This window comes from Mugil cephalus, chromosome 13 (genome assembly GCF_022458985.1).
Source record: "Mugil cephalus isolate CIBA_MC_2020 chromosome 13, CIBA_Mcephalus_1.1, whole genome shotgun sequence".
Lineage (NCBI taxonomy): Eukaryota > Metazoa > Chordata > Actinopteri > Mugiliformes > Mugilidae > Mugil > Mugil cephalus.
In genome coordinates, this window is record NC_061782.1 from 3938355 (window position 1) to 3965249 (window position 26895).

The following is a 26895-nucleotide window of genomic DNA, read 5'->3' on the forward strand; positions in this document are numbered from 1 at the left end:
TGTTAGGGTTGATAAAAACTAATTCGTTTCAACACCAGACATGAGCTGTTCAGTTTCTTTCGCCACTCGGACGTTCGGAGTACAGCTTATTGCAGAGTAGTGGACTAGTCAGTTTTTCATGTCAACTTGTCACTGATCATGTGACAATAGACGCCATGACGGCACAACGTTAGCTGGAGGCAAAACAGAGGGAAGCATGAGGCGAACACTGTCACTTTCAACTGTGAAAATTTCGTCTTGTTGTATTTTTCGAGCCATAAACAAAGACTTTTTATCAGATAAGATTAATATGTAATGCATAATCAGTTTCAGCCTGGGTAATATTATGGGTTAGAATAAATTGTGATGGAAATTATGTTAAATTAATCATTATTTAGGGGATTCTTGTTACATGCTAACATTAATGCTAACAGCCAGCTAACACAACGTTAGCTGCATGTTTCAGTGGTGTCCAAGCAGAAGTTGCACTAACTACGTTACCCTCCACAGTGGCTCCACTTACTTCTTGTAATATCTTTGTAGGAGAGGCTTCACTTGATAAAGAGAGAATAAAACTAAAATATGTGTTTTCCTCGTCCATTCTTGCCAAAACATCTGTTGAAATATGCTAGACGGCATTTACAGACTATAGTGTTTGAGATGTTTTGCCTCCAGCTAAGCCCCGCCCCTTAAAATACACACTGTGAGTGTGGTGAGGAGTCCAGATGAAGCCCATACTATCATGTCATGTCAGTTCTGACATACATCACCTACTGCATAGACCTGTGACAGGAGTATAAATCAAGCTTTATCATGACGTCTTGTCAACATATAGAGAACAGCAAAGCAAACAGCTAAAAAAAAAAAAATAAAAGGAGCTAACTATTACTTTTGTGTGAGCGTTCTGTTTGCTGCCTTCAAACGGGGCTGTGTTTACAATGCGCGTGGATAAACTCCATGTGAACAGCTCCCTCTTGTTGTATGTAAGACCTCGTAAGTTAAGCAAGTGTTAAATTTAACTTAAACCACCATTAACTTTAGCTATTTTGAATAATAAATCAATGGTTTTGGACCAAATATATTTGCTAAAGGTTACAGAGTTACGGAAATATGGCTGGAAAATGCTGACATCGGCTAGGGAAAGGCAGCTACCTTTAATCTTGGGGGCAGCTGGGTTTTTCCATGGTATACCATGTTTATCTAACTAACCTAGTGTTCTGTTTACTCAGGGGTAAATGAAGGATTCATCTGGAGATCAGAGGGCTTTCCCACCAGCTCATTACGGCAACCCAAACGGTCCAATGTTCAAAACTGTTTGCCAATTAGGGCCAGCATGTCACTGAGAAGTTGCACAAGGCTCGTCCAGAAAATGGGCCAAACGCTTGACCTGTCATTTGAACGTTTGACATCGATGAGTCAATGTTTGACAATGCCTGCAGAGTCCACAACACACCCTGTAAACATCTCTCTGGGTTATGGCAAGTTAGCTTTTTGAAACTAAACCTTCAGGCCAATTTGATACTGAAATACAGGATTTGTAGTTGAAAGAAGTGGCAAGTTGTTAGTCCTCTATAGTTAATGTTTGATCGTTGTATTTGCTGCCTGAAGAAACAATCCTGATGTTCTGACATCTCGTGTAACGTGTGACTAACAAAACTTTTATGGGAATGTTTAAGCTTATTTGACACTTGCTTCAATGTTTAAATGTAAACTCCGACTGAGGTGTCTGAAAGAGGTAATATTTATAATTCTGATTTCGTTACATCCTAATGTACTTTTATGGAAACACCGTCATTGAGGTGTTCACCCAAGTGTCCAAATTTCTAAATCAACAGCAGCACTATGTGCACTGTGGACTGTCCAACCATGTAGACAGCATGAACCGATGGCATTATCAGAATCAGAACGATGCCCCGTCAGCAGCAATGTCAGAGGTGTCGAAGTTTAAAGGGCCTCGTCGAGTTCACAGGACGGACTCGATGGCCTCCGGCATGGCTTCTATCGCTTTGGTTTGGTGCGTGACCAGAGGCGAGGTCTCCTCCTCCGCCTGAACGTTGGCCGCCACCTCCACCCGGACCTCCGCCAGCTCCTCCTCGTGCTGCTGCTGCTTCTTCATCTCCTTCTGGTTGATGTGGTGGAGGATTCCAGCGCCAAGAGCGTCGCCCTCCACGTTCACCACCGTGGTGGTTCGATCCCTGAGTGCAAAAAGGGCTCTGGTTGGTTTCTTTTTGGTCAGAAGAATTCCCGAACTAAAGGATTGCCGTATAAACATCCTTGGTTTCCTGTTTTGTGTTACTCCCTGTGTTCCTCCCTTGATTACTTATTGGTTTCACCTCGTGTGTCTTGTGTATATATAGTCCTGCCTTTGCCCTTTGTTCTCGGTTGCATCATTCTAGTCATGTTTTTGCCATGTTCATGTCTTTGTGTTTCGGATTCACCTGCCCTGTCTGCAGCACCTTTGTTCTCATTTCTTGTTTTCATTAAATACTTTTTGCCGCATCACCTACTGTCCTGCACCTTTCCAATCAAAACTTACCGCCTTGACATCACTACCAGGAAGTACTTTCACTTGTTCATGTCTCTTTTCCCCCAATTGACCCCTGTTGGGCAACCCTAGCCTATATTTGCTTACTGTAAATTTGTGTGCATACGTGGTGAGATGTTGCTGGGTGTGTGCCACAGGCTTTACTCACACAATCCAGTCAACGGCCAGCATGAGGGAGAGGTCGTTGGTCGGCAGGCCGATGGCTTCCAGGATGATGGCGATGGTGATGATGCCGCCGGCTGGGATTCCTGCTGCGCCCACACTGGAGGCCGTAGCCGTCACCCTGGAAATAATATGACAAATGTTCCAATAATAAGCCATCACGGTAGGCAACTTCAATGTATTAACAGATGGAAACTCTTGGTGTCTGTAACAAACACTGAATAAATCTTTGCCTCGACTCACAGGATGGTGAAGATCTGTCCGGCGTTCAGCTCGTGGTTGTTGAGCTGAGCGATGAAGACGGCGGCGATGCACTGGAAAATGGCGGCGCCGTCCATGTTAACCGTGGCCCCGATGGGCAGGATGAACCGGCTGATGCGCTTGTCCACGCCATTGTTCTCCTCCACACACTTTATCATGGAGGGAAGAGTCGCCGAACTGGTGAGAGACGAGGAGAGTGTGGGCTTGGTTCAATGGACAAAGATGAAGTAAAGATGTACATCATTCTGATTATTTTCCAGTCCTGCAGCCTAACCAATTTTGAGGCAAGATATAGTCCATTTTTTTTTGTCTTTGAATGTTCTCAGTCATCCGAGTCATGGTAGACTTGGAACCTACTTTGAAGAATGGTGAAACACGAAACTCTACAGATCAAGTTCCCATTATTTTTATCTTCTCTCGTATTTAATGCATGCAAACTGGACAGACGGTGCAGCCAGATTAAGGTTAAATACAAACTAAAAGGTAAAAAGGTGAAAGTTGGTTCACTTTCTTTTAAATTCAGGGTCTGATAGTAAATTCCTGATCAAGGTGCGTCAGAGACCTGTGGTGCGACAGTTTACCTGGAGCAGGTGGCAAAGGCTGTGGTGAAGGGCGTGATGAGGCCTGACAGGAAACTGAAGGGGTTCTTGCGGGTGAAACCGAAGTAGATGAGGGGCAGGACGATGCCTCCGTGGATGATGTGGCCCAGGATGGAAGCAAAGATGTATTTTCCGAGGCTGGTGACCAGAAGAACCACGTCTTCCATCTCCACGATCTTGCTTCCCACGAGGAACATGATGCCAAAGGGGATGTACCTGAGAGACACAAGAAGTGTTTAACTGGAAAAAGCAGAAGGAAAGCAATTGAAGGGACAAATGAGTACAGAAACAAATGCACACAATCAGTGCTCACTGACCCTTAACGCAGAAAATATCCTGCATATATGTGTTTGGTGTCGTACAAATTCAAATGCTCTTCTTACCACATGATCCAGGACACCAGCACCATGGTGGCCTCGTTGAAAGCGTTGAAGAAACGAATCAGTTCCTCTCCCTCTTCTCCCAGTTTCCGCAGCGCTACGCCAAACACCATGGCAAATAACACCAGGCCCAGTATGTTCATGCCGTCTGTTTCGGTACCGATAGGGACCTAAAACACCCAACAGAGTCGCATTGTAAGAGACTGAACAAGACAGTGGAGAGAAAAGCTGTTGAGAAACTTCAAATTAGTTTAAATATAAACGGAGAAACAGACTAATAAGGGGCCTCGAGCCAGGAAAAACTCACTTGTGTGAGTTCATACTTCTGAATCTAACTTGTCAAGTCTGAATTACCGGGTAACCAAGTCTGAAGGTGCATACTTGGTCTGACACTGAAGTGTTATTGGTTAATGGCTCATTAAAATGTTGTTGAAGGTTTAAAAGCATATTTGTAGGTGGAGGCTGATGGGAATGTCTTTTATTTTGCAGGTATTTGACTCAAGACCATTTTTTTTAAACTGGTGGTGCCACAAGAGAAAAAGTCAGGAATTGGGAGGATGTCAATCTACAAACTCTCATGATATCATAGCCCAGTATGTCTGGACTACGGGTAGCAGTTTTTCAATCCAGATCTAAGAGGTGGAAACATGATCTTATCAACAGCCTAAAATGTGCATTGATCACACTTTAAACAAGAGGTCAAGGATGACTTTCATGACCTTTCACTGGGGAGAGGCCATCTCGTCAAAGAGTAGCTTTTACTACAGAGTACGTGTGTGCAGGAGTCTGTGGGTCTGTGGGCAGTTGAAGGATTCACTGAACTGGGTGATGGATAACGAATAAGGACAAGGACAAATCCTGACCCCAATCCCTTCCCATTGTACGGAGCTCTCCCACAGCTACACCAGCTTCATCCCCTGGCACTGGGGGAAAGTGTCCACCATGACCCACGACAAACAAATACCATGGAGCGATGCCAGCATCACATCCCCCACAACTCTTCCACTATACTGAGTCAACAGGTGCATGCCATGGTGGCTAGCAGGATTTAGAAGATTACAGCTACGTGTTTATCTTAGATAATTATATATATAGTCGGAACCTCTGACCTGTGAGTCATAAAAGTTCCTGAGTTACGGCAGAGTCTCTGGTGCATATTGGGAACCAACCATTTGAGTGGATTCCTACTGAGAACCTTGGTTTCCTGCATTAGTTGAAAGGTTAAAAAGCCTTTGTGCTTCATTACACCAATGCAACGTCCACTTCATGGAACAGACTCAGAAGCAATCTGTAAATCTGCACTCAACCCTCTACGAGGTTATTTGTTCCCTTTATACATGAGCACATTATTGCCCTCACATGCACACATTATGGGGTTGAGCTGACCTGTCCAGTGGCCGACACTCTGTGACTGATTCGTCACACCACTAGACAAGACGAAATTTGGTCTTTACCTAATCTGGATCCACTCACTTTAAGGCTGTCTAAGGACTGTACAAGGGACAGGGACTCTAAAGGCTTCATTCTTCTAGCAAATAATAGAAAATGACCACAAAGGCCTGCCATAAATGAGCAAAATGCAACAAAACCTAAACTATTCCCACTGCAGTTCATCTTCCAGGAACACAGGCGCCTTAAAGTCCCGTTCATATATAAAGTGATTTGTCGTCCAGGGTTATGTTGCTGACAGTTGGACCTTTCTAGACTCTGGTTGTCTGGGAAACCATCGTAAATATTTCCCACATCCCATGTTTCAGAAAGAAATAACAGCACATAAAGCTCTTGCAAGTTTAAGGACGGAGTTAGCTCTTTTTGCTCTACGTGGCACCAAAGACTGCAAACCAGAAATTGAAGCGTTTGTGAAACTAATTATGGATAACAGGTTTCAACAGTCATTACACAGAAAGGATCACTTTTTAACCAGGATAGGGAAAGCTGAGAGGCATAGCATGATACAGATAAATCTAACATGAGGCTGGGTCTAAACACACATGGCAGTGTTACAGTTAGTAGTCAGATGAAAATGATTTGAGTGAGTTGAGGATGCTTTTTGCTGATACGTGATCAGTGTAAACAAAACTGAGCTCCTGCTGGTATTTGCTCTGTGCACACATTTGTAGAAGTGGAGTAGATATAACTCATGGCCCAATCTCCCAGTTTTAAATGTTAGCTAATGTTTCTTTAGTGGTTATTCGGGAGCAGTGGAGCTCAGACATATGAAAGGATCAATTAAACAAGATCAAGCATTAAGACCGAGTCTTCCATTAGTCTCAATACTGCACCTAATCTGTGACTTCATATCCCAGAGCCCTCTATGTGCTCAGAGCAAACATGCTGCAGGGATAAACCCTAGCTCACAGCACTTCTACCGTCAACATTCTGCTTTTTACACATGTGTGATTGCATGAAAGTCACGGGATGTTTCCTGTCCTTGCCTTTTGATAGAGAGCCGTTCCATTGGTGTCGTTCCCCATTGCAACCATCTTATAGTCGGTGGCGTACTGCAACATACAGAAAAGAAACTCTGGTTAATTATACATCCTCTTTGGTTAAGTACATTTGAAGTGTGTAGTGGCGGCGTACATGCAAACAATGTGTGCTGGGCCCTCATGCAATCTGGTCAAGTCCCAGTTTATGTACAGGGGAAGCATGAGTAAATTCCAGAGTATGCTAGCTGCAGGACACAACAGAAAAGCCAAATCCTCTGTGTGCAAACACATCCACGTTTGTCTCAGTGTGTAAGTACATTTTCAACTCTGATTAGTAGTAGTCAGGGCTGTTGTTGCGCTAGTAATCTAAATTACAGACCCGTGTTGGTCCTTCCTTAAATTTTCAAAAATCCTTGAAAAATTATTTGTAGATAGACTTGAAAGAGAAATATGATATATTAAGTGAGTATGGACTTAATCAATCAACATCTCTAGTAATGATGGATTTTGTTGAAAACAAGGCAACAGCAATAGATTAAAAAAACAAAACAATAGGGGGTTTATTGGTTTATGTAAAGCCTTTGATCATTCACTACTTCTGTACAAGTTATGGGATTAGGTTTGTTGCACACAATTGGCTAAGAAGTTATTTAATAATAGGATTCAATATCTGAATATTAATAATGGTAAATCCAGCTGTAGAATAATAACCTTTGGGGTTCTGCAGGGGTCTGTTTTGGGGCCAAAGTTATTTATCTGAATGACATTGTCATGGTATCAAATGACCTGCAGGAACTAATAAAAACAGTAGAAAGGGAACTGGCTATTTTAAGCCCTTGGTTTAATCACAATAGATATAAAAGTTCAATTTAAAGGGAGTGGAAATTAATTAGAGTGTATGAAATAAAGTTTTTGTTGGAGTTTGCATGTTGTCCAGTGTGTACCCTGCCTCTTGCCCAATGACAGCTGGGATAGAATCCAGCTCCCCTGTGACCCTCCAGAGGACAAGCAGTCACAGAAAATGAATGAATAAACATTCAGCCTACACACCAGAAGCAAGGGACGCAACTAAAGATGTGAGAATGGCTCGCTTCAGACAGAAATGCGTGGTTGAACTACTTATTTGCATGAACGTCGCGTTTCTTCTGCTTATCTGGAAAGGAGCCAAGAAGAAGCGAAAGCACAAAACCATGCACCATGCGTCGACTCTCTGAAACACACAGCACGCCCCAAAATGTTAAGACGCTCTTGCAAGAAGTTTCGATAAATGCTGTATGTCTTCAGTCGCCTTCGTTTTTCTAACAGCGGTCTTTTCAGTTAAGTCGAAGTCTGGACACCATCCATTTAAAGTTTAGACCGTGACCCGTGACCAAAACTGCAACAATAAACCCTCGCTCCGTTTTCACAGCCCTACAGGATATAGGATTTAAATCAGCCATAGAAACTTTAACCGAATTCTGAAATACTGTTCATATGGAGACGAGCAGTCCCTATACATATATAAATGTATATATAATCTAAAATCTGCATGATGGTATTTTTGAGTGAATCTCCCCTCTCTGCTGCTCTCTTGGTTTAATCCACAGTTGGATTTATTCCACAGAGGGTCCCCCACAGTATGGACAGAGTGGGGGTGGCTGAGAGGGGAAGTTGGGGTACTGAACTCTCTGACCTTCCTGCACTTTTAAACTGGAGACGTGTTTGTGAGTTTATGATTCACAGGTTTGATTTTAATGCAGCTCCTTGATGGCATGACCGTGTGCATGACTAAGTGTGTGTGTAAGTGCTTTCCTGTTGGTGTATATGTGTGTGTATAAGTGTGTGTGTCATTTCATCTCCCTGCATCTCCAAATATTGAACTTTCCTGCTTCCTATCCTTGTTCTCCCAGGCTCATTCTAGGAAGTGTAGCGGGCCGTGTCCAAGAGCGGGTCGAGGCCGGTTGCTAGGCCGTCGAGAGTGGAATGGTGTCGCCGTGGTAACGGCTGGTAAACGACAAGGAGGGGAGAGCAGGGGTCTGCCTCTCATTAAAAGGCATTATGAGGCTCTCGGCGCTACGGCTGAGGGGGATTTACAGCTGCTCGGTAATGAACGTCCACGCGGGCGGAGAAATAAATTCTGATGAGTGACAGACAACAGGAGGAAATGTGAGGACAGTGTGATGTGATGTGATGTGATGCGATGTGATGGGATGTGATGCGATGTGATGTGATGGGATGTGGTGAAGAGAAGCAGGCACTCACAGAGCGGAAAGCAGCGGCCACCAGATTTGCTGGAAATAAATTCCTGAGGAAGGAAGAGAGAGAGACAAAAAAAATGTTAGATCCATTGAAAAAACTCTCCTCTCTGTTAATTACTTTAACTGACTCCTACATTCGCTGCAAGGATCTTCAATAAAATCCACTGCTGCTTAAATCCCCTGACAGAGCAGTTGTCAAGGCACTGATCTACCGCCTGCTTCATTTTACCGGCCGACCACTCAGCTTGAGATGTTTCATATCCACAGGACATTTAACATATTTTACATAACAGCTGTACATGCCTGAGTTTGCCATTTTCTCTGTACAGAACTTTTGTGAGTAAAATATACTTGCCAAAAGTAAATAAGTGTAAGTGTAAAATGGGAACAAAAGTAAATATTACAAACTAATTCTTATTATCAATTAGGGTAATGGCTCAAAGCGGTAATTACACAATTCTTTTATTGCAGTTTAATGGGCCGTTATAGTAGCAAAGGAGGGAGACGCTACGGGGTGACAGCATCATGCAACAAAATACTTTAATAACATTTTAATAAAAACCTCAATCCTCCACTATATGGTTATTATTTTAATAATAATGATAGAATTCCAAAAAGGAGCAGTATTATTAAAATTATATTATATTTTCATTTTTCCTCTTTCGTTTGTTTTTCCATCTCTTATTTCAAATGCCAGCTTGATAACTGTTATTTTTGTCATTATTATCACCACTTGGTTCACACTACATTTTTCTGTGCATGTCACTAGCTGCGTTTCTACAGTTACAGTTTTTCACAAAATAAAAGTGATATTTATGAAATTTCGTGCTTCCACTGAAAGGTTTTTTTTTGCGAATGAGCTGAAACCACATCACAGTAAAACTGACGAGAGGGAGAACACACGAAGTAAAGCAAGACAGGAAACACCAAGAACTAAAGATGAAGTTCCAGTGGTGTTATGGTACCACGTCGCTCCCTGTGGATGAATGATGCACCAGTGATGAGCAACGTTTAGTTCACAGCAAGTACAGACATGATCTGCAGAGGCTGCAGCAGCAGGAGGCGAGGGTCATTCTAGTTTCTATTTTTCTCGTCATATATTTAAAAAAAAAAAATCAATGAAACTATTCCCGTATCTAATCATTAAAATCCTTCCATTTTGCAATATTTGGGTTGGAAAGCGTCCAGACGGCTGCTTTACCTCTTTCCACCTACGTCAGCTGTTCCTGCTGTTGACCGACCATTACGCAATAACGTTTCCACATAAAATGTTCTAAAAACGCTAAAAACAGATGAGGTTTAGTCACAAGCTTGAGGCAGAAATGAAATCAGGTTAAATTATAGTTTTATGCAGATGTGGAAAGTGGTAGCAGAAGCAGATTTGGGGGGGACCGTGGGGTCGTTGGTTTGAATCCCAGCCACGTTTAATGGACATGTTAATACTAAAGATATAAAGATTAGCACAAAAAAAAAAATAAATGAACAAATAAATAGTTAATTCAATTGATTCAATTGAACTAAAGCATAGAGTCACTGGATGTTTAATGCTGAGCACCAGTATTGCCGATTAGCTTGAAAAAGTAATCCGATTACTGACTCCTTCAAAAAGTAACTTTGATTTTAAAAGTAAGTAAGTTAGATTACAAGTAACTTTATTAGCTACATTCAGCAGCTGCCCCTCACAGTAACTTTGATAAGTAACTTTAATCTGATTAATGGTTTGAAAATAGTAACACGTTACTGGAAAGAAAAAAAAACAGTGGTCAGATTATCGTAATGCATGACTAAGTCACTGCTGAGCACATTAGGGTATTAGCATGAAAACATTTACAAATTAATACTAGTCCTCACTAAACACAGAACCTTTTAGGAGAATCTCAGAAACACACGAAGAACAGCACAAGGTGTTGATCCGGACTTTAAACTCACTACATCCCAAACTGATGAAGAATCTGTGAGATGAGTCATTTTTGCCTCAGCTGTTACCAGAAGGTTTTCCTTGACAGCGTAGACGCCATCCTGAGTTTTCAGGATAATCACAGTGGGCTTACTGGAAGCCTGCCGGCCTTTTCCACGTATCGGTGCGTGTTTGTCATAACTTCATCCTCTGGGGTCGTACTGTATTGTGCAAAGAAATACAGACTTTGCTCACATTTATTCCCACGGCCGGACCAGAGCCAAGCGATTCAGCTCATAACCCAATGACCCCCATCAACTCCACTCAGCTCCACGCTGCTGCCCGGGCCCCGATTCCTTTTCTTTTCTGGCCTAATGCTGCTAAGAAGTGTAAGTATTTGGCTAAAAGACTTGTCTCCCCTCCGCGAAGCAGTGAGGTCACCTCCCGTCATATGACCAGTGTGCGAGGACGTGGATTAACCCGGGGAAACCAGAGCGGAGAGCTGGCGTGCTTTTTTCCCACAGAGCCTTTTGGTTTTGTGCAAAACTTTTTAAAGCTCGGTTACATAACAGCTTGATTTCCTAATTAAATCAAAGGCAAACGTCATGCATGATCGTATTAATTCAAGCGGAGATAATGTTTAATTCGCTGCTGTAACGTGATCTGTGATTGCTGCAGAGTAAATTTGTTCTGGCGAGCTAAAAGTAATCTCTGTGACGAAATGCTAACAAGATGAGACTTGACATGATAGGATTTTATTTGAATATTGGACTCTTTTTACAGGCTGACCTACTGATTTTAAAAAAGGATGAAAAAGGGCTGAGCTCAACTAAAACTAAACTAGCATCTACCACCTGTAGCTATAAATCAGGTGGAAGACGTTTGAAGACGCCTCCATGATGGTCAGTAAACTAACTACACTATAAAAAAATGATTCATGGGGTTAGTGAGTATAGCTCTAAATCTAGAGCTTTTTCTGCATAAAAATACATTAAAATAACTTAACATGTCGGTATAAATGACAAAAAAAAAGAGTCTTAACTCAATAACACATGAATTATCAACAGATATTTCTGCCTTAACTCAACATAGAGGTGTATTGAGTTAGCAGCACAACTTAAAATATATTCTGACGAAGATACAAATAAGTTATTGCACTAAAAAAAATATTTGCATGATCATTTTTGATTACAATGAAATGAATAGAAATATGTTAGAATAAATATAGAGAAAAGACCCGTCATCCAATAACTGAAAGGTTTGCGGTTCATTTCCGCCCTTTTCCCTGCTCTTTCTGTTGTGTTTGGTTTTAACACAACTACAATTAAGTTCTTTTTTAACTTAAATAAGTTTGTGGAAGACAAGGCAAAAAGTGTTTCTTGTATTAAACATATACTCTGCAACCTAAGATGAAATAACTTAAAAATAAAATCCATGCAATCAAATGGTTACGTTGAGTCAACACATGATTTTTTAGAGTGTATGAAGCTACAAAAGTCTCAGGTCTGTTCTGACTTTTTACTGATGTGTCTGTGAAGGTTCTCAGTCATTAAGACCATAGTTTATATCCAATTTTTATTATTTTTTTTTGGAAAAAAAAAGCAACTTGACTTGTTGGACTTGTTCAGCAAACAGTCCCCCTACTCTCTATAATAGCTAAGTATCTGCCTGTTAATAGAAATTAAATGCACCACTTCCTGGTGATGTAAAACAGTGGGCGGGGCCACTCTGAGTGACAGCTGGGTGTCCTCACAGGTCGCTAGCTGCCCGCGTAGGCGACCTCTTGTCTGCTTGAGCTCCTCTCACGCTGAAACTCTTTGACTATTTTTGAATTTCCAGGCGCTGCCAGGTCACAGCACAGCAGGGCGTGAATTAAAGTGAACCAAAGTATAAGACAAATTCAATTTCTGACCCGATGATACCAGATAATGAAGCATTTCATCACCAAAAAGTTTATTGGCGTTCATCCTTTGGCCATTTATAGTGAGATATGTAGTTTTAGTCCAAATCAAAAAAGGCAGGAACTCACCAAAGTTTTCAGTGTCCACCCTTTCAGGACTATGTACGTCGTGTAGAATACAACTAATATTTTACTTTTCTATATTTGCAGCAATAGCACATGTGCAAAAAGGAATTAACTAGCTGTAACAGCTGTTTATGTTCAGGCATTTGCATCAACAAATGTTTAACACTTTTTTTTTTTATCTTTACTGCTGTAAATCTCAAACTACACTAGTAGCAGGAATAAAAACTGAGCCAGTTCCAGTGTGAGAGTCTGAATTACACACAGCTTGTTTCCACTGGAACTGAGAATCAAAAGAACACCGTTCACCTGCTCTCATGATGATAAGGCGTGAAGTGCTGACTGCAGCGAGCGGGAGATAACTTTGTCCTGCGCTCTGCCGCTCCTCTTCGCCTTCCTCAAAATATCCCCAGATCCTTTCAGCAGCTGTCGGCTTTCCCTCACGCTGCAGGGACGTATTATTAGGACGGCCGAAGGCCACTGAGCCTGCTGCTGTGGTCACAGGCTTTTTACGAACAATCGTCCCATAAGGGTTTGAATCAGTGTGCATCAAACCACTCTGAGACTCCTGAAGAAGCAAAGCTGGAAGAAGCATAAAAGTTTTCTCTGCATGCAACTTTTGTAATTCACCGTGGGGCGTGATTCAGACAGCGTGCACGGACAAAGATACCTCTGCACGCTACTGGACAACCAACCAGAGCCATTTATTTTGTGGTAAACAAATTCAACTTGTGGCCAAAAGTCCGCCCCAAATAATCTCATTGGCCAGAACATAATCAGTTCCCCAGACCATAGATCTGACTGTATAAAATATGGACGACATCTCCACTAGGGATGTAACGATGCATTGCGAGACAGTTAAAAATCCATAAAAATGTGGCGGCATTCAAATCAGCTGATGAAAAATTAATTGCGATGCACCTTTTTAAGCAGCAGGAGCAGAATCTAATTTTTAAGTTCACAAGATAAAAAAAAAGGGGGGGATTCTGTTTAATTTGATAAAGAGAGTCTGAGTGATGAAGCTCATGTTTAAGAGCAAAAAAACTGCAGTGTAGCCGCTTGAGGCTCCAAAAAGGAGCAAATCCCCATAGACTCCAATGTTAAAAAGCCCAACTTGACATAGATATAAAAAATGTTTACAGCCTGATACAAAAAACGGGATTGGTCTTAATGGTTTATTTCAATATTCATGACAACTTTATTTTTTAATTAATGCATTATTTTAATTATACATTAAAATAATGTATAATTAAGGTATGTAACGGGCACTGCCAGAGGTCACTAGCTGCTAGCTGCTAGTCTTGGTCTCTCTGCTAATCCTCACCTGAGCTGAATATGAGGTTTTGGTCCATTTTATAATTTTAAATACAAACAATACCTGGCTGCTTTCCTTCCACTCCTACCAGAACATCTGGTCAGTGAATCTGGAGAATCGTGGTCGGTGTCAGTGCCCAACATAGCTAGCCTGGTAGGCTAACCTTTCAACAAGGCCCTGGTTTGTTAGCCAGGCTAACGGGAGCTCGCCACGGTTATCAAACTGGCACCGAACTCAAAATGTAATTAATAATAACACGTTTAAACAAAGTATGTCAGTTTGTGAAATATTAGCCCAGAAAGTATGTAACATTTATGTGTCGTTACTTTTTCCATATGATCAATGTTAAGATAACAAGATCAACGAAAGACTTGGTTTGGTTTGAGATTAGAGGGGGCGTGTCTCAACCTTAAGTAACAGGCTACTTTAGCTCCGCCCCAACACAACTCCCATGTCCATATTTGGAGTATCCGCGTGTGGGCGGAGTAAAGCACATCCAACATGGCGACTTTTCCTCTTTGACATAGGAGACTAAAATGCTTGTAAATAAGTTTGGCCCCTGTGTTTTTCTTTTGCGTTGTATTACGACAGTTTAAAGCATTCACACAAATTGTGAGTATTTCAAAGTCACACTAGAGTGAATGTGCTTTCACCACTGACTGCCAGTTCAACATTCACATACTAAGCAGTGGAAAATTGCAAATACGGCATTTTTTTTAAGTTAAGTAAAGCTTACTTTCCGTTTATAGAGAATTACTAGACTCTTTATGTATGTATGTATGTATGTGTGTGTGTGTGTGTGTATCAACTTTATATATATATATATATATAAAGTTGAAGACATTTTGCACACCAACATGCCTCATCTCTGTTGCTGCTGACTGGTGAACAGCTAAGTTTACTATGATTAACACTTTATAGGGCGAGGAACCATACACAACTACTTCAGCACACATTTTAAATTGCATCCCTGTGCCTCATATTGAGGCATGCATTAAAAGCAGCATAACAATTGAAAAACGTTTTTTAAAGGTTTTGTCTATGATAAGATGTCCAAAAGGAGAGACAAAGGATATTTTTAAGTTTGTTTTACACTTATCTTCTCGTTTAAGTGCAGTTTCTATTCTTTATTTTTAAACCAAATGATAGCTTTGTGACACAGTAGTCTGAAATTAAAGCATCCCTAAAGCTCCTGCTACAAGGTCCACCTCTGCATGAATGCTGAGCATAACTGATGATTCATGATTAGGTACCAGGAACAAGCAGCATAATGTTGTCTAATGTGGTAAATTCGTTGATTTCCTCAATGAAATAAAATAAAAAATTAAAAAAATCAAAAAAGATAACACCAAGTACATCAATGAGTGCCCCATGAAGCGTTAAAGAGTAGCTACCTGGCCAGGTCTAGGAAGGAGTCCGCGGTTTCCTTGTTGCTGCTGACGCTCTCCAGTCCCAGGCTGTTGCTGTTCAAGGCTCCGGCCCCCACCCCGGGTTTGATGATGAAGGCCAGGGCGACCCCGATCCCCGAGGCGATCAGCGTGGTCACCAGAAAGTAGGAGACGGCGATGCCCCCCAGCTTCCCCAGGGAGCGGGTGTCCAGGCTGGCGGCTCCGGACACGAGGCTGCAGACGACCAGGGGCAGGATGATCATCTTCAGCATCCGCAGGAGCATCTCTCCGGGGAAGGCGAAGTAGGTCATCTGCGCTTTGGTCAGGTTCATGTTGCGGACCGTCATCCCGAGCCCGACGCCCACCAGCACCCCGGACACGGTCATGATCACCAGCAGGTTCCTTCTTAAAAACTCCACCAGCTTCAGCCTGCAGCTCTTCTCCGCGCTCTTCTCCAAGATCCGGTCGGTGGAGGCCGAGTTGGGCATGGCGTGCCCGTTGATCTCACTCTTTTTCTCCATCTTTTTTTTTCTTCTTCTTGTCTTTCCTCTTCAGAGAAACGTGGGAAGCCGGTTGCGGGCAGCGTGGGTTGGATGCGCTCTTTCACACACACGTACACGCTCTGCGTACGTACGCACCGTGTGAAGGCTGGTCCTGGACCGCTGGAGCTTAAAGACCGAGAGCGGAGCGGAGGCGAGAGCCAATGGAGAAGGAGCGACGACACACAAAAAGGGGCCAGTGGAACATGCGCACAAGGGCTGGAAGGCTGCTTTATACCAGGAGCAAATGATGCAAGAGCGGGAGAGATTGCCGGGGTCTCTGACAATGTGGCACACCCCCAGTGTGCTGAGTGAAAAACACTGACTTTATTTCAGCATCAACTCAAAAGTAGACGAGGCTCAATAAATCTATACCTAATACATACCAATAACATATACCTTCACCAAATCAGATTCCCCTTATCTGTTCTCTCCTTCCACACATCTTCTTTCCTCTGCTCCATCCTACAGCTTAAGCATCAGTTGGATTCACGTCTTCTTCACGAGGAAAAACAAAAGCTTCCGAGGTTCTACTTTTCAATACAAACTCTGTTTTGTGAAGCTTTCATATTTGCACCAAGGTGTTCCCCCTGAATCAGCTAACATTGGTCTTTATTTCACATGTCCACCACTGCAGAGGCCGTGTCTTTCTCTGCAGCATGGCCTCGTAATGAAATTATAGGACGGTCCTCTCACAAAGCTGTCAGCCCGATTTAAGAGAGCTGCAGTCAGCTCGTTATTTTTTCAGATTTATAGCAAAACTGGGTTGAAATAAGACAAAAAGAAAAGAAAAGAAAAGGATATCGAACGTGCACAGAACACTAGAGGTTATAGAGGGGGATGTAAAGCATCTAAAAGTCCATATGAACTACCTGAGGAAAGTGAAGTGTCAGCCTGAAGGGAGGGAGAGTGAAGGATGGAGAGCCAAGGCCTGTCAGCACCATGGTCAGCGCTACCCGCCTCCTAGGGGGCGCTGTTGGCTTCCTTTGATTCAAATCATCATCTAACTCCCCGGGAGGAAATGTAGAAGAAATATCTTTTAGTGCATTCTAGCCAGAACATTAAGACCACTCACAGGGGAAGTAAATGACAATTCAGTTTTCTGCTGGGAAACATTTGGACCTGACATTCATTCATGTTGATTTTACTTAGACGTGTAGCACCCACCTAGACCAGACCAGACACCCCCACCCCATAGCAGTGACACTCCTTGATGGCAGCAGGATGCATTGAAGAAGTTGACCTGGCCTCCAAACTCACTAGATTCCAAACCGATCAATTATCTGTAGGATGATCCACAGAGGACCCTCCCCTCAAAGACCTCCACTAACAAAATCCTGTTTCCAGACACCACAGGACGCCCTCAGAAGGCCCATGTCCATTCTTTGATGAGCCACAACATGTTTTATGATGCAATTGCTGAGGACGAGGTTAAAGAATCTATCTTTGATGCACTGCTGCGGTTTAACCTTGAGATGGCGCCATAGGAGAGCGGGTGGACAAGGCTTCAGACAAAGATGAGCTGTGGCAGCACATGAGAATGAATTACATCTTGGTAGCTGCAGGAGAGGTTTTTAATATCCCCATTTATTACTGCTTCTGCTGGAAATAAAAGTCCAATTATTCTCTCGCCCTTGTTGTTTTTCACCCCAGAGTTTTCTCTGCTCGTCTTTCTTCCCCTCTCAGCGGTTTCCTTCTTCACGCCCGCTCAGTATCCAGCTCAGCATCCTTTCTAGTTCTTCTTTCAGACCTTGATATTTCTCGACCTCCTCACGCTCCTTCTTCCTGATTCTTGCGTCGCTTGGGATTTGGTGGCGTTTCCCGCTTTTGACCTCAGGACGTCCAGTCAACGCTGTGCACAGATGTTTTCCTAATATCGTGTAAGTCTTCGGGTCCTATGGGTTGAGAGGAGGGGCCTTTGTAGTGGATCATCCCACAGATACTTGATCAGTTTGGGATCTAGTGGATTTAGAGGCCAGGTCAACACCTTGTGCTCTTTTTCTGTGTCAGTGCTGGGAGTGGCTGCTGCAATCAAGGACTGTCATTGCTGTGGACTGGGGGTGTCTGGTCTGGTCTAGGTGGGCGCTACATGTCTAAGTGACATCCACATGTTTAAATGTTATTTACTTCTCCTGTCAATGGTCATAATGTTGTTGCTGATTCGTTTATATAAAGGGATATTTTGGACATAGCATCACATCAGTGGTCATGCTGTGTAGTGTAGGTTTACATTTAATGCTGTTCTAATGTTCTAATATCTAATCTATTCAATATTTAGATGCCTGCCTCTTATTTACTGATTGGAGGTTAAATCCGTGCATGTGCTTCTCTTTTCTCATTTGGACGCCAGCCGCCCTCTGTCTGTGCCACTGCCTCTGTCACTGACTGTACTCTGCCTCCCTCTGTCCTCGCTGACCCCCCGCTCCTCTGTTGCTAAGTTGAGTTAAACTTCGCCTCCCTCCGCCAATAGAGACAGACTGTCCCCCTTCCCCTCACAGCTGTGTGGCCTGAATGCTGGAAATAACCACGGGCCTGCGGATCAGGAGTCATGGCTGTTTAACAGTGGCTAATGTTGGCACCGTGCCACCGAGAGCTGGAAGGAAAACAGAGAAAGACACGAGCTCAGCCTCATCGCGGAGACGGATAAATGGCCACTCTGAAGCGGTGACAAACGGAAAGACGGAGTTTACTTGTGCAGTCGTGTGAGATATGATCACATATACCTCACATAAAAATCTAAATGCACTGAATGATGGTGTTGTGGTATGTAGCGTTAGTCCAAGACACTAGTCGGACACTAGTCGGAAAATAACAGTACGTCAGTAAAATTAGAAACAAATATAATACTATACACCTTCATCTGTCTGTCAGTTAACACGTATAATGTATTTTTGTTGTTTTGTTTGTTTTTTTGTTGACATTATGCACATTATCCACTGTGGTCCTTGGTGAAGACGACTTCATTTAAATCAAATGAAAGATAAAACATGATTATTCTATGCTTGAATTCTTGGTGTTGATTTTGAAAAAAGCCACAAACACTAGCTACCAGCTGCCCAAATGACATATGTTCTCCTGGACAGACATTTTTACACAGATGGAGGCTAAAGGATAACACTGAAATACCTGCGTTCCCTCCAGGTGAGCTACTTCCAGTTGGGTTCTCGATGCTATAACCTATGCACGTAGCCAATGTGCTCTGTAAAAATGGCACCCAAACACTGATCAGCGGTCAGAAATTTCACTCAACCCGAGTCATACAAATGTTTGTATCTCAGTTAACCTTTCATTGATGTTGTCCATGTTTATAGACCCCCTCATGTATCAACCATGTTCAACCAAAGTTGCCTGTGACTGGCAGTGGCTGGTATGTGATAAAACTTCAAGTTAGTGTTTTTGATTTTTCGGTTTTGCCCCCCAAAATACAGCAAGACGACATTTTCACGGTTGACAGTGACAGCGTTCACCTCAGGCTTCCCTCTGTTTTGCCTCCAGCTAACGCTGTGACGTCATGGTGACATAGGCCATGAAGGGGTCTATAGATCCAAAGCAATCAATTAAATAATGGCGAAGATGGAGAAGTAGCTGGAAAATACTGCAAAGTCTCTGCGTAGGTGACTGCGTTATCACCGTAGCCTCTGCATTAACTCAACGCACCCTGTTACACTGTAGGATAACGTGCACCTCCCCAGAAATGGAACTACGCACCACAGTGACACAGACACAAACAATCGATTGTTTTGGATCAATAAAGACAGATCACACAGAGGAAAGGTTAACTGAGGAGGTTCAGAGATACAGACATTTGTACGAGTCGTCTTCGGTGAAATTTCTGCCAATGTTTCATGTTGTTGAAAGTGACGCAGGAAGTAGAAACAAAAGCTAGTCCCACAGAGATATAAACCACGCTTCATTAGAACCGAGTAAAAACATGAAAGGAAGGCAACTTGACTTTTAGAGTAGAGTTGTTGGGGTTGGTCCCTCCCCTGTTCATGCTCCAGTTTGACCTAGACGGAGTTTCTTTACTCCTCTTCCAAACCATCTGTCTTCTCTGATGGGTAACACCCACAGATGTTTAGAACTGAAGAAGCTACTTGGATGAAAGAAACTCTACAAGTCAAGTTGCCTTTCTAAATAAACCATGACCTGGAAGACTGAACCTCCATCTGATGAGAAGGGTCAAGCTCTGGACCTCACATTTTTGTAATAACCACTGCATTCATTTCTTTTCTTTTTTTTCTTTTTTTTTTTTTTTTTACTTGAGGCCTCCACTGCAAACTACATTCAAGTCAACAATTTCTCAGTTATATAAAATAATTCATAATAAGCCTGGAGACATTTCCCTCTAAAAGAATCAGAAGAACTTGAAGGAGCCTCTTATCTTTCTTTAAACAACCGTTGAAGCCACAATGAGGATCGGATGTTTTTATGTGTTTCCCATGCACATAAGTTTGTTCTAAACTTTCAGAATCTTGCTCTGGTGGCGGCGGTGGTGACTCTAAATTAGTGCAGGCTTTTTGAATTTCCAAAATAAATGAATCTTGTAAGGGACATGTGTTGCTGCGGGGTAGCAGCATCAGTAGGCTAACCTTTTATGAATGGCTCTGTTTGTCAGATTCACTTGGCTGGACAACAACAGCTGCTTATGTGTGAATTTAAAGAGTTGCTATATGAGTACTGTTTCAAAATGATGAGTGTTGCATTCTTTCTAAAAAATAAAAGATGTTGTGTCGCTAACGAGAAAATGCTGCAGTGAGTAATCTGTGTAATTGTGTTAGTAATCTCTGTCTAATATTTAAGGTTCAAAGCTCCCGGGGCATTTTCAGAATCTCAGAACATAGAAAGCATTCTGGCGTGACCCAAGCATTGAAAGCTCTGGAAAAGTGGGCATTTATGAAGAACAAATCCTGCAAAAAAAAAAAAAAAAATTATAAGACACTTAATGGACGCATCTCCTTCCCCTGAGCAAAGTGAGGCTATAATTCTGGGGATATGGGCGGCGCCAGCTTGCAAATTTGGAGCCAGAGTCTGTGCACGTACCCCGGCTGCTCGGATGCTGCCCTCTCTAGCCTGCAGGAAACACAGAAATCGGTTCTAGATGATGCAGTCGCTTCCACTTAGAGCCACCGTGATGTCACTTCCTGTTATTATAGCATCAAATAACTGCTTAAAAATAAAATAATAATAATAATACTGCATTACATTATATAAACCCTCTTAAATAAAATGCATTTAAAATGTACTTTGACCCTTTAATTTAGAAACTTCCACTAACATGGAGGAGGCGGGGCTTATGACCTCATACACCAGCCAGCCACCAGGGGGAACTGCACAATGCTTTGACTTCACGCTCTACAAGTTCAGGTTAGTTTATTTCTCAGACTTTGACATGTTAACACATCTGTAACATTCTTTCTTTCTAAAATGGAAATCAAATATTTTTCAGAGAGAGCTTTGCTTTCAGTCTTCTGTCCAGTTCATCTCAAACCAGCTCCATGGGGTTAAAGTCTAGAGGCTGGGCCATGGTCCACTCCATGTTTTCAAGCTTCCCATCTTGTTTTTTATCCTGAGGTAGTTCTGGTAGAGCTTGGACTAAAGGTTTGGTTCATTATCTAGCTGTAGGATGTAGTATATAAAAAAAAAATAAAGACAAACAGACATCCACTCTTTTTACAGTTTATTGTATATATATATTTATATATATATAAAACTACAAAAGTAAGACTGTTTCAAATTCATAGACAGCTGTCCATTTATCACACACATACACATATATGTATATATACAGTGTATATATACATATATGTGTGATATGTGATTATATATATATATATTCTACAGTCCACATTTGGATCCCAGTAGAGTGGTCAGCTGATAGTTTCTCTTTCTCTTTCTGTGTGTTTGTGTTCTATTGCATAGAAAAAGGCACAGCTCTGAGGTCTGTGTAAAATACAGCCTTCGTAGAGGGAATCAGCCTCAGCTGCGGTCAGTCCTCGTACAGCGCCCTCGGGACAGCGCCACAAAACCGATTCGGTGACAAACACTGATCGAAAAAAAGTCTCAGGAGCTCGAATGTTGTTCATACTATGTACATTACTTTTGGCATTGAAGCGTCTATGACAGGCTTTGGAGTCTTGACATCTGAACGTTGGAGATGGGTTTTTGTTTTCTGAGTATTGCTGCATGAACTGTTTCGCCTTCAGCTGGAAAATGATCGAGGAAAGAAAAGTACAAAACATGTAAAAAGTCGTGGCCACCATCCCACAAAAAAAACAAATAATAAAAGAATCAATAACAAAGCAACAAACAAACAGATTAACATAAGAATATAACTACCCATGGATATAAAAAAAATGGCTTCCACCCATAATTCCACACTCAGATACATTCCTATCTGAAGTACATTCTTACCACACATTCTGTACACACATTTACAATCCAAATGTTCACTTCAGATCCAAAAATAAATATATTTACACAGAAAAAGGATAAAACAATATGAATAAATAACTTCGACAAGAAAAAAAAAAAAAAAAACAGAAAACAAGCACTCCAAAAAATTCAAACATAGTGAAAGAAACAAGACACAGTCGTCTACAAACGGTTTTAACCGGTGCTGCTTATGTGCTCAGCTCTGCTCTGAGTTCACTTCATAACCTCACGCTCGAGATGAAGTCAAATCTGCACTGGGAAGCTGATGATGTGTCACTGGAACACGTTTTGTTTATTCTTTTTTTTTTTAAAAAATTCATCCATCCATTCATCCTCCGACTCCAGGTAATACATTCTGTCCTATAAACAACTACTGAGTCCCGTAGTTTACCAGACGTTTTCGCACCAATGCAAGGAGGGCTTTAGGGTTTTCAACTTAAAATCTCTACTGGGGATGTACCCTGCAGTTCTGGACCAACTGCAGCAAATTCAAAAACTCATATATTGCTGAGAAGAGACTGACAAATGTAGAAGATATGTAGGAGGTGTTGTCTCACTAATAAGAAAAATGCTCTAATGAGTAATCTGTGTAATTGTGTAAGTAATCTCTGTCTAATATTTAAGGTTCAAAACCCCAGAACATAGATAGAATTCTGTCATTACTCAACAATTAAAAGCTCTGGAAAAGTGGGCATTTACGAAGAACAAATCCTGCAAAAAAAAACAAAAAAACAAATAAATAATTATAAGACACTAAATTGGCGCATTTACCAGACAATTTTGCACCAATGCAAGGAGGGTTTTAGGGGTTCGACTTACCCTGCAGTTCTGGACCTTTGCACCAAATTTTTAAAAAATTCACATATTGCTGAGAACAGACGGACAAATATAGAAGATATGTACCAGATACAGTGATGTCTCTATGAATTCTGTACTCATCAGTTACTTGTAATGTGTCATTGTGCCTAAAGTGGTGCATTGTGGCCTGTGCGAGGGAAGAAGGGAAGAAGGGGTTGGGGGGGGGGGTAGTGTTTTGAAAACAACACGCGTGGTTGCAGTATCGGGTTAATACTGAGGTTCGGGTTTCCCTACTTCATCGAATTATTCACAAGCCGGATTAAGCCCTCCTGCTCAAGTATGTGCTTTAAAACATACATGAGTTTTTTCTTTTCGGGATGTGAGCAGAACCCAGAGATTTGGCTCCTGTTCAAAATGTAAAGTAAACATAGTCGGCAAATACGAGAGGGGTGTGTGTGTGTGTAATACTGTACGTCCTGCTGGGATTAGTCTCTAAGTGAGTAGGAATCAAACCAAAAGTCTCACTGGTGCCACTTTAGTCACACGTGTCGTCCCTAAACCTCTGCACCCAGTCTGGGACCCGTGAGTCGGCTGCGTCCGACGTGAACACGTCAAGCTTCCCCGTGGTTGTAGCTCCACCTGAATAACGATAACCAGCTCATACGAGAGAGAGCGAGAGAGCGAGAGCATCCGGCACGGTTATATGTGCCTGCCAGTAAGGAAGGGGAAGAAATAATAGTTCGTAGACTTGATGTGTACGAGAATATCCTTCTACCAAAAAAAAAAAAAAAAAAAGATAAAAATGATCAAATAACCTGGCGATGTGTTTTTAGAGCTACTCCCAAAGCATTATTACACAGCCAAGCTAATACGCGATCTAGCACACTGGTAAAAACTACGTAAAAACCTTTTTTATGCTTTTGCTTTACAAATAAAACATAGCATTTGTAATAAGATAAAGATTAAATAATTATTATTTGATCATGAGAAATTACCTTACTTAATAACAGTTTTAATACAATACAATAAATTAAAGAAAGGAAAAAAAAAAAAACGTCGAGGAGCGACCGATCTAGGCTGTTAAAACGAAAAGAACTAGAAAGAAAAAATACTGTAAAAACAGGAATTGAATAAGTGGTCATTTTGAAAAGGCACTCATCTGCTAAAAGCCGTGAATACAGTGTGTGTGTGTGTGTGTGTGTGTGTGTGTGTGTGTGTTATGTTTGTGTGTGTTGACTTGTATTTCTTTACTTGTGATGATTGTAGAGAGAGAATGAGGAATAATTTCCGTTTCTACAGTTGCCGTTCAGGGTTAAGGCGTATGCTCGGGTTTAAAGATCGGAGCCAGGGTTGGGTTTCACTTTAGGACATGAAGGGAAGTTCTCACAAGTATAGAAATGCAAAAAAAAACAAATAAAATAATAAAAATGTGTGTGTTTGTGTGTGTCTTTGTTTCCCGGTTACTTCATTTCCATATTTGGAAAGGCGAGCACAGTAAATGCACAGTGTTGTGTGGTAGTAGTTGTCATAGTAGTACTAATTGACATCACCATCGATGTTTACAATTACCGACCTTCGAAGAGAGTTTAAAAAAAAAAAGAAAGAAGAAAAAACGAACAAAAAAAAAAGAAAAAAACAAAAAAAATCGATCCCAAAGTTTTCATTCCAGTCTGTTATCCTCATAAAACGGTCTCTGTTTCTCGGGTGGAGGCGTCCTCGAGTCATGAACCCACCAACACCTCCATGATGTGGTCCAGTTCTGTCAGATCTATTTTGAAAGGCTGATTGGCTGAAACCTGGGGGGCGGGGCCGCTGTACGGCGACGACAGTGATTTGAGGAGGTCGTCGGCCGTCACCACGGGCGACAGTTTAGAGAGGCCGCCTCCCGCCGTCACTCCCACGGCCCCCGCCGTCGTACAGGGGTCAAAGTCATACATGGACGTGTCGATGTCGGCGAACAGGACGTCGTCCAGCGCCAAGTCTGAGAGGAACCCGGAGGGCGAGGAGGAGGAGAGGGGAGGAGAGGAAGGGGAGGAGGAGGGAGAGGAAGGGGAGGAGGAAATGTCTACCAGGCCACCAGGGGGCAGTGTGGGCAGAGTGTCCATCGGTCGGAGCTCAGCGCAGCGGCCTTCTACTAAGAAAACGCCAGCTGCCTCTGGTTTAGCACCCACGGTCCTGAAGTCTCTGGGGGGGCCCGCGGGTGCTGCTAAATAGGGGGGCTGGGAAGTTAGTGTGGGAGCAGGGGAGGTAGTCATGGTCGTAGTATTAGCTGCTGCTGTCCTTGTTATGGCTGTGGAAGGGCCCATTTCACTCAGAGTGGAGGGGAAAGCGTCATTGGACAAGATAGGCACAGGGACACTGGAGGACGCCTGGCTCAGAAGTGCTGAAGGTAGAGGCTGCGGGGCCGGGGGCGGGGACAGAGGAGGAGTGGGCGGGGACGGAGCGCAAAAGGCCGAATCTCCGCCGTCCTCCTCCAGCAGAGAGGCTGGAGTAAGGCAGGCTTCCAGAGGGGCGGGGCCGGCCTCCGCGCGGCTCAGGCCGGCCTGGGGTGCCTGGCAGTTGGGAGGCACCATCGGGTGGGGCGAGGGCGGCGGGGCGATCGCCGGCATCAGCAGCGCAGAAGGCTGGGACACTTGCGCGGTCGCCGGCAGGACGCCGAAGGACGGCGGCGCCTCGCGGAAGCCCTCGTCCATGGGGTCGTCGGGCGGCGGCGAGGGCGGCAGCAGCAGCGGCCGCAGGGAGCCCTCCTGCTTCAGCTCGTCCTGGATGCGCCGCAGCATGTTGTTGATGAGGACGCGGCGCTCCAGGCTGGGCTCGCCGAGCGGCCGCTGGCTGTACAGCTTCATCAGGGAGATGTTGAAGATGGTCTGCCGCTGGAGGGTGTACGACACCTTGGAGAGACCCTCCGGGGCCATGCCTAGCCCCCCTCCCGCCAGCGGCACCTCCAGCGTTTTGCCTTCCAGCCCCTCTTCATCCTCGTCCAGCTTCCGTTTCGCACCTTTACCGAACATATATCTGGAAAAGACAAAAAAAACAGAGGGACACAGAGAGGAGGCGATGAGAAATCAGTCGCTCTGCAGCTTTTCTTTAACCTGTTCTTTAACCTGTTTAATTATGACGCATGACCAGAAAATGTCCGTCCTTCCACAAGTTTCTGAAAACTTGCTGAACTTGACATACCGGCGTAGCGGGACCAGCCTGGAATAGGAAACTATTTTGACATTGCAGCAACTTGACACCAATTCAAATTTGTGATCAATATTAGGGCCGATGCAGGAACTTATAAAATGATTTCAGCCAAGACACATAGATATATAAATAGTATGACATCCAGTATTTGTATTTGAATAAAATACAAAGTAGGTGCAACTTCTAATTGCTAAAATAAGTATTGTTTAATTATCCATTATAATAATTATGGATGTGTACGCAGTACTGGTTGATGTTTTTCATTAAATGCAGCTAATAGAGTTGATTTAATCTGACTTCACTGAGGTCACATGAGGAAAAGAAGCTTTTTGATTGGATGTTTTTCTTGTTCTCCAATACAAATCATTTTAAAACTATTAACTATTTAAGTATTATTTGTGTCGGGTTCCTCTCCACCCCTAATAGACAGATAATTTATGTTTCAACAAATTAGTTCCTATAAGTTCACATCGTCTCACTCTGGGTGAGAACACTGGATTGTTTTATGCCTTGAACATTATAAGAACGGTTCTTAGCTCAACAATATCACTCAATTGTTAAGTATTTGATTTAATAAAGATTGGGTTTGTTGCGTTCTCATGTGCAGTAGCCACATATGTAACCAAAACCACATCAAAACATCGTCTTCCTCTTCTGTTTTAATCGTGGTTGTCTGGCCTCAAAGCTGCCGATAATCGATGAAGAAGAAGAAGAACCAAAAT

General features: G+C 42.7%; 2 protein-coding genes across 3 annotated transcripts in view; both read right to left on the minus strand.

Annotated features, from left to right (window-relative positions):
- Positions 1–546: 546 nt before the first annotated feature.
- On the minus strand, positions 547–16083 carry slc1a4 (solute carrier family 1 member 4). Its single transcript, XM_047602225.1, has 8 exons — positions 15222–16083; positions 8597–8639; positions 6362–6427; positions 3930–4096; positions 3529–3762; positions 2930–3124; positions 2673–2807; positions 547–2174 (listed from the first exon to the last, which is right to left on the minus strand). Exons 1-8 carry the CDS (start codon positions 15734–15736, stop codon positions 1943–1945), a joined length of 1587 nt encoding a protein of 528 aa, XP_047458181.1. The 5' UTR covers positions 15737–16083; the 3' UTR covers positions 547–1942.
- A 5335-nt stretch (positions 16084–21418) lies between these two features.
- sertad2b (SERTA domain containing 2b) overlaps positions 21419–26895 on the minus strand; it is a 43086-nt gene continuing 37609 nt past the window's right edge. For both annotated transcript variants that reach the window (XM_047603605.1, XM_047603604.1), the window contains exon 2: positions 21419–25999. In XM_047603605.1, coding sequence (XP_047459561.1) covers positions 24706–25995 — 1290 coding nt within the window. In that variant the 5' untranslated portion in view covers positions 25996–25999 and the 3' untranslated portion in view covers positions 21419–24705. The remainder of the gene's footprint in view (positions 26000–26895) is intronic.